Source organism: Heteronotia binoei, chromosome 7 (genome assembly GCF_032191835.1).
Source record: "Heteronotia binoei isolate CCM8104 ecotype False Entrance Well chromosome 7, APGP_CSIRO_Hbin_v1, whole genome shotgun sequence".
Lineage (NCBI taxonomy): Eukaryota > Metazoa > Chordata > Lepidosauria > Squamata > Gekkonidae > Heteronotia > Heteronotia binoei.
In genome coordinates this window covers 2795041-2807141 of record NC_083229.1, presented here as the reverse complement: position 1 = coordinate 2807141, position 12101 = coordinate 2795041, and the positions used below count along the sequence as shown (strand labels likewise).

General features: G+C 45.4%; 2 protein-coding genes across 2 annotated transcripts in view; both read right to left on the bottom strand.

Annotated features, from left to right (window-relative positions):
* SLC26A8 (solute carrier family 26 member 8) overlaps positions 1 to 4234 on the bottom strand; it is a 48275-nt gene extending 44041 nt beyond the window's left edge. Inside the window, exons 1-2 of the mRNA XM_060243050.1 lie at positions 4089 to 4234; positions 2190 to 2329 (exon numbers count right to left, since the gene is read on the bottom strand). Coding sequence (XP_060099033.1) covers positions 2190 to 2329; positions 4089 to 4234 — 286 coding nt within the window. The remainder of the gene's footprint in view (positions 1 to 2189; positions 2330 to 4088) is intronic.
* Positions 1 to 12101, bottom strand: part of SLC39A4 (solute carrier family 39 member 4) — a 256216-nt gene that overhangs the window by 44685 nt on the left and 199430 nt on the right. The window lies entirely within an intron of this gene.

Genomic DNA, 12101 nt, shown 5'->3' with positions numbered 1-12101 from the left:
GATGGCCAGAACTCCCTTGGAGTTCAATTATGCTTGTCAGACCCTTGCTCCTGGCTCCGCCCCAATGTCTCCTGGCTCCACCCCCAAAGTCTCCTGCCTCCACCCCCAAAGTCCCCAGATATTTCTTGAATTGGACTTGGCAACCCTACTTTTGAACTAAATATTGGTATGACTATATGTTTCTTTGACTGTGCTGAGTTAAATGTTTTGGCACAATTTTAAGGAAATCAAAATCCTTCCAAACAACCGCAAAACAATTTAATATCCAAAACGAGAAGATACCATTCTTAGGTTGTTTATTCTCATTTGTTTCTACAATTTAAACAAATTGACTGATTCCTCACTAGCAATTGCTCTGCCCCCAGGCTTCTTCGTTCCCGACTCAACCAATCAGCTCCCCACCAGTTCCTGTGCGGGCACATTTTGACCAGTGGCTCCCTTCAATTCCGCTCATGGCTTCCTGATCTCTAAAAAATCAGCCAGTATCATAATGCCCCTGTATAAATTGATGGTTCAGCCTCATTTGGAGTACTGTGTACAATTCCGGTCACTGCACCTCAAAAAAGATATTATAGCATTCGGAAAAGTCCAGAAAAGGGCAACTAGAATGATTAAAGGGTTGGGACACTTTCCCTGTGAAGAAAGGTTAGAAGACTTGGGGCTCTTTAGCTTGGAGAAACGTCGACTGAGGGGTGACATGATAGAGGTTGACAAGATAATGCATGGGATAGAGAAGTTAGAGAAAGAAGTCCTTTTCTTCCTTTCTCACAATACAAGAACTTGTAGGCATTCAATTAAATTTCTGAGCAGTCGGGTTAGAACAGATAAAGGAAGTACTTCTTCACCCAAAGGGTGATTAACATGTGGAATTCACTGCCACAGGAGGTGGTGGCAGCTACAAGCATAGACAGCTTCAAGAGGGGATTGGATATGCATATGGAGCAGAGGTCCATCAATGGCTACTAGCCACAGCGTATTGTTGGAACTATCTGTCTGGGGCTGTGATGCTCTGTATTCTTGGTGCTTGGGGGGGGCACAGTGGGAGGGCTTCTAGCCCCACTGGTGGACCTCCTGATGGCGCTTGGTTTTTTTGGCCACTGTGTGACACAGAGTGTTGAACTGCATGGGCCATTGGCCTGATCCAATATGGCTTCTCTTATGTTCTTAAGCCCAGGGGCAGAGCAACTGCTAGTGAGGATATCAGTCTGTTTCACTGAGCAAGGAGTTGAAAGAAGAATGGATGCAGACTTCTTTAAAAAGATCCATTTATAACCCAAATGCCCATCCACTTTTTCTTATACGAATGCCCAATTTCCACAAGCGTTACATTCTTTCATCACAATCAAATTACAGACTACTGGGCTGCGCTTAACAAAGTGCACATCACATTTTGCTATTCACTTTTGAAATATAAATTTGCTAAGGAGAGGTCTCTTCACAATTTAGCAGCACGAGAGAGAAAAAGAAAAATGCATCTTTTAAAGATAGCATAAGAAGTGAATCTAAATCAATGCCCATAGATTTAATTTTCCTCTCAATAAATACTAGCCAATTTGACAAATTAGATTCTGAGAGCAGTTGATATAAAAGGCTCTCTGAGTCAGAGTGGAAATGTAGCCGTAGCCAGTATTTAAGTGACATTAGCCATGCGTGTGTTTCCACAAGATTCGTCCGTTTCTAAACACGAAACTGCATATGGGAATCCCAGAATTTTCCGTAGGAATTTTAATTGGACACCTTCAATGTTAATATCCAAGGCTGTGATCCACACTGGGACCCCATATAAAAGCTGCGGTATCACTTTAGCCTTAAAGATTTTTAGCGCGGCTGGGATAAACTGATCTCCTCTGCTGTAAAAGAAGCGCTGGACAGCTGCAACGCTAACAAACTTTTAAATGGCACTTGCTCTGAGGTCACTTTAATGGTGGCTAGATTTCTTCAACAGGCCATGGAAATACGACAGAGAATGGTTCTGGAACGACCGCATTTTATTTGTTTTAATTATTTAATTTGGCTAAACTCGACTCATATATACTTTACTTATTTTATGTATATCAGCTCCCTATGTACTCTGTAATCTAGGATTTTATATTATTTATATTGCTACTTTACTGCTAAATCTGTTTTACGCCAATAAAGGCTTGCCGTTGCAGAAACAGAAAAAGAAAAGGAAGGAGGCATCGCTTTACCTTGAAGCATCTGCACCATCCCTACACTTATGCCAGCATGGACGTCTCCTAAAACCCATTCTGTGATATGATATGAACACATCCAGTTGAGAATGGGAAACATGTTGAGCATGATCTTCCTGAACCTTTCCCATGAAAACCTGAAAGAAATCAGACTGTGTAACTATAACGTCTCTGTCTAGGAAATAAACTTTGCAGCTAACTAAGGAACCAGGCAACATTCTATACATTAAATTCATTGTTCGTTTATTCTAGACCAGTGGTACTCATTTCACGACATGTGGAGAGTCACATTCACAATTACTGTCAACCAAAAGAGCTGCATTGACTTCTCTCTTTGGCACGAGGCTTGCATTTCAAAGAGACTAGCAGTTTACCAATCTTCCCCTGGCAGCAGCTGTTTCAGGGCAGAAACTCCTTGCCAAGAAGAAGCCTCGCTAGCGAGGCCTTGCTCAGAGAGCCAGTTTGGTGTAGCGGTTAAGTGCGCGGACTCTTATCTGGGAGAATTGGGTTTGGTTCCCCACTCCTCCACTTGCAGCTGCTGGAATGGCCTTGGGTCTGCCGTAGATCTCGCAGAGTTGTCCTTGAAAAGACAGCTTCTGGGAGAGTTCTCTCTCAGCCCCACCCACCTCACAGGGTGTCTGTCGTGTGGGAAGGAGATAAAGGAGACTCTAATTCAGAGAGAAGGGCATGGTATAAAGCTGCAGTCTTCTTCTTCTTCCTCTTCTTCTCACTGTCCTAAAACATGGGGCAAGTGTCAAATTGGAAGACGGTGCTCAGAAAATCAAGATGTACCTCCTGAGACACTGACTACCGTTGTTCTAAAGAGCCAGTTTGGTGTAGTGGTTAAGAACAGCAGACTCTGATCTGGAGAACTGGATGTGATTCCCCACTCTTCCACATACAGCTGCTGGGCGACTTTGTGTCAGTCACAATTCTCTCAGAGCTGTTCTCTCAAGAGCAGCTCTCTCAGAGCTTTCAGGGCCCCACCTACCTCCCAGGGTGTCTGTTGTGGGGAGAGGGAGAGAAGAAGATTGTAAGAGACTTCTAGCGAAGGGCAGGGTATAAATCCAACTTCGCTTCTGTCCCATACCTTATGAACTGTTCTAAAGCTTATTTCTCCGTTAAAAAAACCTATGTCTGGTGGCTTTGTATTTTTTATACCAGGGGTGGCCAAACTTGCTTAATGTAAAAGCCAAACAGAATAAATGTCAGATGTTTGAGAGCCGCAAGATATGAACATCAGATGCTTGAGAGCCGCAAGGAAGGAAGGAAGGAAGGAGGCAAGGCAAATAGATGGGGAAGGAAGAGGTGGAAAGAAAGCAACCTCCAGCTGACTTGGCTTGGAGAAGTGCAGACAAATGCCTTCTCCAAGCCAGTCAATTGCGTGGTGGAGGCTTCGAGAGCCACGCAATATGTGTGAAAGAGCGGCATTAATAGGAAACCTACATGCAAATAAGAAAATACACTAAGCGTTTTACTTTGGAAGTGAATGACTCCAAACATGTCAATGTTATTTTCAGGGATGACTGAGATATGTGTTCTGCCTCTGACTTTTCATAGCATTCCTTTATAAAGAGAAAATACCATATCATTAACTTGCTACTTTAACAATTTCTATTTGCTTGGATACCTATTCTAAAGATAGGGAAAATTGTGATATTAAGGTTTTCTTCGATGGGATCCTCACACTGCACTCCCTTTGCTGGCTGGAGAGATCCTTTTCACCTTGTCACTGGCAATGTGAAATGCACAAGGCACGTTTTATAAACAATGCTCACCATTTATAACATGCTAAAGGGAGTCAGGAGGATCTATGGTTTGATGACGTCGACGCTTACCTAAAATGCAGTTTCAACGTTAACTGTAAAAGAACAAAATTCCTTATGCGTCACCGACCTGCACTGGATCCTTCGTTTGGCTTGAGGGGCAACAAAGTCCTCGTCAATTTGGGAAAGAAATCTTTGGTCGTGTTCTTGTTGGAATTCTTCTTCATTGTAGACTTTTCTGTTAATATCGTACATCAAGCTTTCTGGCTGCTTCATATTAGCCATTCCACCAGCTTGTTTCATTTAGACACACTAGTCTTAGCAAGATCAAAAACAAACAAACAAACAAAAACACACTATAATTACACCAGGAGCATTTTTAAAAAGTTTTTTTGGGAGGTTTTGCATGATGGTTCTGAAATCAGCAAAACTATACTAGGGACAAGCATCATGCTTGTTTAATAGAATTCTTACTGTACCGAAATAATGAACTGAAAAAGCAGAGAGGGGAAAAATGAATTGTAAAGGTAATATTTACCTCCTAATGGTAAATACAGAATGGAGGCAAAACTGGTTTAAGACACAAACCTTCATTATGTGATCTTTCACAGGAAGCATCAGGATGGCTGAAAGCGAGAAAAGGCCTTAGAGATACGGACTAAGTACTAATTCTTTCTCCAAAATTCCAGTAGCCTGATAAGCCAACCATACAAGCCATTCTACAAAAATATAGGCAACATAAAGGGACAAGGTGAGGGAATTAGGTCGATAAACGAGTTAACGTTTTGTGAAAATAATTTATTTGAAACGTTGTTATTTGGGGCAAAGGGAAATTAGGCAGGACCAGTTTAGCATAGCTGTCAATAGAGCTGTGTATATAATCCAGAATAGGATGCGGGGAGAACAAAGTAGGGTTGCCAACCTCCAGGTGGGGCCTGGACATCTCCTGGAATTATAACTAATCTCTGGACTACAGAAATCACTTCCTCTTGAGAAAATGGCTGCCTTGGAGGCAATAATCCCAGTTGTGAGCAAAAATCCTTACTTGTGAGATACTGCATAAATCAATTTGCTCTGGGGCCATTTTTTTCCCCTGAACTAAGACAACAATGGAGGAACCAGAGGCTAAAGAACTGTGAGCTAGCTCACCACTAACTCAGCTTAGGGAGAACACTGTGTGGAGGGTGGATTCTGTTATTATGCCCCAGGGAGGGTATCTTCTCTCCCCAAATGCTCCCCTCCCCCAGGAACTGCCCCAGATCTCCAGTAATCTCCCGGCCAGAGTTGGCAACCTTAGAACATACACATTTTCTCCCCATGAATCTTTCCCATCCTATTCCTCTGTAACTCTTTCCACCGTTTCCCAGCATTTCCTCAAACTAGCCTTCCCCCCCCCCCCCGGCCTTATCTCCTTTTTTTTTTTTTAATTAAAACTTTTTATTAAGTTTCAAATAAAGGGGAAGGAAAGAATAGTACAGGGGGGATTTAGGGAAATTAGGGTTGGAGGGGAAGAGCAAATGTCTCTTTTTCCTTTCTTATTACAAAACCTCCAGTCCTATTAATTCATCATCAGAGTCTCATTTACAACGTATATCTTCCGTATTGCCTCTTTATGGCCTCCTATCGCTTTATTAACTCTTTTGGCTTGCAAATGCACGTTTCTTATCATTGCACCTTATTCGTTACAGTATGTGGTACTAACTCCTCATCCTATATTCTTATATACAGCTATGCTGCCCTGCCACTCCCCCCCCCCCTTATCTCCTTTCAGTCCCATTTTTCTCTATATGAGAAACTCCTCCATTTTCCATTCGGACCACTTCGTTTGGTGGCCTCCCGCTTGCAAGGGACAAAGAAGCCACAGGCAGGCCTCGCTCACGGGGAAAAAGACTGAAGGTGGGAAATTCCAGGGTTTTTTTATTTTAGATTTTTTTCTTAATACCCTGTCAACGAACAAACCGAGGCCTCCCTGAACACCCTGGAAGGTGGCAAGGGAGAAATGGGATTTCCATATATGGAAGAAAAGGCGGGAAGCCGACTCCCCCCCCCCTTTGGAGCAGCTGAATCCAGTCTCCTTAGAGAAGCATCTCCTCACCCCTGTATAGGGTTGCCAAGTCCAATTCAAGAAATATCTGGGGACTTTGGGGGTGGAGCAGGAGACTTTGGGGGTGGAGCCAGGAGACATTAGGGGTGGGGCCAACATCAAGGCTGTGACAAGCATCACTGAACTCCAAAGGGAGTTCTGGCCATCACATTTAAAGGGACGGCACACCTTTTCAATGCCTTCCTTCCATAGGAAATCATGAAGATAAGAACATAAGAACATAAGAGAAGCCATGTTAGATCAGGCCAATGGCCCATCCAGTCCAACATTCTGTGTCACACAGCGGCCAAATATATATATATATATACACACACACACACACACTGTGGCTAATAGCCACTGATGGACCTCTGCTCCATATTTTTATCTAACCCCTTCTTGAAGGTGGCTATGCTTGTGGACGCCACCACCTCCTGTGGCAGTGAATTCCACATGTTAATCACCCTTTCGGTGAAGAAGTACTTCCTTTTATCCGTTTTAACCTGTCTGCTACAGCAATTTCATCGAATGCCCACGAGTTCTTGTATTGTGAGAAAGGGAGAAAAGTACTTCTTTCTCTACTTTCTCCATCCCATGCATTATCTTGTAAACTTCTATCATGTCACCCCTATGAAGGATACGGGCACCTTCTTTTGGAGCTCATAGAATTGGAACCCCTGGTCAATCTTTTTGAAACTTGGGGGGTATTTTGGGGAGAGGCTCTAGATGCTATACTGAAACTTTGGTGCCTCTACCCCAAAAAACAGCCCCCCCAGAGCCCCAGATGCCCGTGGATCAATTCTCCATTATTCTCTATGGGAATAAATATCCATAGGGAATAATAGAGTTCCCAGCAGACATTTCCCTCCCCTCCCCCCGCTTTCTGACGACCCTAAAACGGAGGGAGGGTCTCCAAACCGGGGATCCCCTGCCCCACCTGGAGATTGGCAACCCTACCCCTGTAAGAGCATAAGAGAAGCCATGTTGGAGCAGGCCAATGGCTCATCCAGTCCAACACTCTGTGTCCAAAACCAGGGTACCATCCGAAGGTCCGCCAGCAGAGCCAGAACTCTTCACACCATTGCCCCCCAAGCACCAGGGAAACAGTGCATCAGCGCCCCCAGGCATAAGAGAAGCCATGTTGGATCAGGCCAATGACCCATCCAGTCCAACACTTTGTCACACGGTGGCCAAAACCAGGGTACCATCCGAAGGTCCGCCAGCAGAGCCAGAACTCTTCACACCATTGCCCCCCAAGCACCAGGGAAACAGTGCATCAGCGCCCCCAGGCATAAGAGAAGCCATGTTGGATCAGGCCAATGACCCATCCAGTCCAACACTTTGTCACACGGTGGCCAAACCAGGGTACCATCCGAAGGTCCGCCAGCAGAGCCAGAACTCTTCACACCATTGCCCCCCAAGCACCAGGAAAACAGTGCATCAGCGCCCCCAGGCATAAGAGAAGCCATGTTGGATCAGGCCAATGGCCCATCCAGTCCAACACCCTGTCACACGGTGGCCAAAACCCAGGTGCCATCCGAGGGTTTACCAGCAGGGCCAGAATTCTTCCCACTGTTGCCCCCCAAGCACCACGAAGACAGAGCATCACCGCCCCGGGCATAAGAGAAGCCATGTTGGATCAGGCCAATGGCCCATCCAGTCCAACACTCTGTGTCACACAGTGGCCAAAAAACAAACAAAACCAGGGGCCATCAGGAGGCCCACTAGTGTATGTAAATAATTTATTGTACATGGCGTTTGGCCGTTGCGATACAAAAGCACATGAAAAACACAATATAGAATTTACATTCAAAATACCAAGCTTAAAACCAAGTCTTCAGGTTAAAATTGTATGGCACGGCTAACATTTCAAGAATACAGCATTTAAAATAGTTATATAATATTAACTATGCTGAACTACAGAGCTCAGTGTGATGCACTGGTAGGAGCCACCTTGGATCTAACTTTTCTAGCTGCAAGTGCTAAGAGCGCTACCCTACGTGAGACCAAAGGATTCATATCTGAAAGTAGGTAAACCAACTGTTCATTGTCAGGTAAGTTATGTACTTGGCTTAAAGTACAGATAGAGATCTGCTTCTTAGGTCTGAATATAAAGGGCAAACCATTATACAGTGGCAGAGATCTTCCACTGCTGTCCCACATATACATACACATTGTTCCTGTGGTTTCTTGGTGTCTCTTCCAAACAGCAGTTCTTTGGGCATGGTCTGAAAACGGAGTGCAGTAAATGCTGCTCTTAGGCTATAAACTGCAGTATCTGTCAAGTAAGAGGATTTTAAATGGTCTTTTTTTTTATCCTATGATACCGTGGTGCAGATTTTGGGGCCAGGACACTAGAAGCCTTTCCACTGTTGCCACTGTCAAGCACCCAGAATAAAGAGCATCACTTGCCCCAGACAGAGAGTTTCATCTATACCTTGTGACAAATAGTCACTGATGGACCTCTACTCCATATGCTTATCCAATCCTCTCTTGAAGCCGTCCATGCTTGCAGCCATCACCACCTCCTGTGGCAGTGAGTTCCACGTGTTAATCACCCTTTGGGTGAAGAAGTGCTTCCTTTTATCCGTTCTAACCCCACTGCTCAGCCATTTCATGGAGGGTTCATGAGTTCTTGTATTGTGAGAAAGGGAGAAAAGTCCTTCTTTCTCTACCTTCTCTATCCCAGGCATAATCTTGTAAGCCTCTATCATGTCACTCCTCAGTCGACGTTCCTCCAAGCTAAAGAGCCCCAAGCGTTTTAACCTTTCTTCATAGGGAAAGCGTTCCAACCCTTTCATAATTCTAGTTGCCCTTTTCTGCACTTCTTCCAGTGCTATAATATCTTTTCTGAGGTGCGGTGACCAGAAGGCACTGCTGTTGAAGACGCAGCTGCGCTGGGCAGGGCATATTTCTAGGATGGAAAACCACCGCCTTCCCAAGATTGCTCTGTATGGCGAACTTTCCACTAGCCATCGAAACAGAGGGGCACCAAAGAAGAGGTACAAGGACTCCTTGAAGAAATCCCTTGGCACCTGTCGCATCAACCATCACCAGTGGTCTGACCTAGCCTCAGATTGCGAAGCATGGAGGCACACCATCCACCAGGCTGTCTCTTCCTTTGAGAACGCACGCATAGCTGGTCTTGAGGACAAACGGAGATCGAGGAAGAATCGCACTGCTCCAGCACCAACCCCAAATCAGACTTTTCCCTGCAGCCACTGTGGCCGGACCTGCCTGTCCCGCATTGGTCTTGTCAGCCACCAGCGAGCCTGCAGCAGACATGGACTACTGCACCCTTCTTAAATCTTCGTTCGCGAAGCCAAGCCGAGAGAGAGATGACCAGAAGTGTACACAGTATGCCCAATGAGGCTGCACCATCGATTTATGCAAGGGCATTATGATACTGGCTGATTTGTTTTCAGTTGCTTTCCTAATAATCCCCAGCATCGCGTTGGCCTTTTTTTAATTGCAATCGCACACTGTCTCAACATTTTCAGTCAGTTATCTACCACAACGCCAAGATTTCTCTCTTGGTCAGTCTCCACCAGTTCGGACTCTATCGATGTGTATTTGGTGCTGCTGAATCCAGTCAGCTGAGAGAAGCATCAGGAGTACCTCAGAATGCCGTTTATTACCCAGTGAAGCTGGATTTAATAATATTTATAAATTTGATGATTATCAATGTTATAATATTGATCGATTAGAGCAAAGAGAAGTCAAAGAGAAAATTTGTGACATTGTTGAAACACACAGTTTGTCATTATACATACGAAGTTGGCAATAATTTCTTGTTTAGCACCCTCCAACATTTCTAGATAAAAAATAGGCACATGCTGGTGATAATTCCTATAATTTCAAAATGATATATGCCCATCCTTGATATAATAATGCTACCATATATAATACTATTTTACATAAATTTATGTGTATGAAATATCCTGGTGAAACCCTATGCCATCCTGCAACTTCCACACAGTGCTAAAGGTTCTGTTTAGCCTATTGTGTTCAGTTACTATTCAATAGCCAATCTGCCACTGACTTAAAAGTCAAGTTGTATTAAACTTGGGAAAATATAATTACTCTGTAGTTCAAAGTACTTAGTACAAAGTTCAAAGGAGATCCAGTTTGGTGTAGTGTTTAAGTGCGTGGACTCTTATCTGGGAGAACCAGGTTTGATTCCCCACTCCTCCACTTGCAGCTGCTGGAATAGTCTTGGGTCAGCCATAGCCCTCGTAGGAGTTGTCCTTGAAAGGGCAGCTGCTGTGAGAGCCCTCTCAGCTGCACCCACCTCACAGGGTAGATCTGAGCCAGTTTGGTGTAGTGGTGGAGTGCGTGGACTCTTATCTGGGAGAACCAGGTTTGATTCCCCACTCCTCCACTTGCAGCTGCTGGAATGGCCTTGGGTCAGCCATAGCTCTCTTATCTGGGAGAACCGGGTTTGATTCCCCACTCCTCCACTTGCAGCTGCTGGAATGGCCTTGGGTCAGCCAGAGCTCTCTTATCTGGGAGAACCGGGTTTGATTCCCCACTCCTCCACTTGCACCTGCTGGAATGGCCTTGGGTCAGCCATAGCTCTGGCAGAGGTTGTCCTTGAAAGCACAGCTGCTGTGAGAGCCCTCTCAGCCCCACCCACCTCACAGGGTGTCTGTTGTGGGGGGAGGAGGGTAAAGGAGATTGTGAGCCGCTCTGAGACTCTTCGGAGTGGAGGGCGGGACATAAATCCAGTATCTTCATCTACCTCACAGGGTGTCTGTTGGGGGGGGGGGGAAGGTAAAGGAGATTGTGAGTCGCTCTGAGACTCTTCGGAGTGGAGGGTGGGATATAAATCCAATATCTTCATCTACCTCACAGGGTGTCTGTTGGGGGGGGGGAAGGGAAAGGAGATTGTGAACCGCTCTGAGACTCTTCAGAGTGGAGGGTGGGATATAAATCCAATATCTTCATCTACCTCACAGGGTGTCTGTTGGGGGGGGGAAGGGAAAGGAGATTGTGAGCCGCTCTGAGACTCTTCGGAGTGGAGGGTGGGATATAAATCCAATATCTTCATCTACCTCACAGGGTGTCTGTTGGGGGGGGGGGAAGGTAAAGGAGATTGTGAGTCGCTCTGAGACTCTTCGGAGTGGAGGGCGGGATATAAATCCAATATCTTCATTTACCTCACAGGGTGTCTGTTGGGGGGGGGGGAAGGTAAAGGAGATTGTGAGTCGCTCTGAGACTCTTCGGAGTGGAGGGTGGGATATAAATCCAATATCTTCATCTACCTCACAGGGTGTCTGTTGGGGGGGGGAGGAAGGGAAAGGAGATTGTGAACCGCTCTGAGACTCTTCAGAGTGGAGGGTGGGATATAAATCCAATATCTTCATCTACCTCACAGGGTGTCTGTTGGGGGGGGGGGAAGGGAAAGGAGATTGTGAGCCGCTCTGAGACTCTTCGGAGTGGAGGGTGGGATATAAATCCAATATCTTCATCTACCTCACAGGGTGTCTGTTGGGGGGGGGGGAAGGTAAAGGAGATTGTGAGTCGCTCTGAGACTCTTCGGAGTGGAGGGCGGGATATAAATCCAATATCTTCATCTACCTCACAGGGTGTCTGTTGTGTGTAGGGGGGGGGGAAGGTAAAGGAGATTGTGAGCCGCTCTGAGACTCTTCGGAGTGGAGGGCGGGATATAAATCCAGTATCTTCATCTACCTCACAGGGTGTCTGTTGGGGGGGAGGAAGGTAAAGGAGATTGTGAGCCGCTCTGAGACTCTTTGGAGTGGAGGGAGGGATATAAATCCAATATCTTCATCTACCTCACAGGGTGTCAGTTGTGGGGGGGGAAGGTAAAGGAGATTGTGAGCCGCTCTGAGACTCTTCAGAGTGGAGGGCGGGATATAAATCCAATATCTTCATCTTCTTCTTCTTATCTTATTGTCAGTGTTTTGGGTTTTGTTGGTTTTTTTTAAATAAGGTTGTACTCATTTCCATCAATATCCCCCTCAGGATTTTGAGAACGCCTATGAAAAAAGTCCATCAGAATTCATCAGTACTAGTGAGTACTACCATAACCCTGCTTCT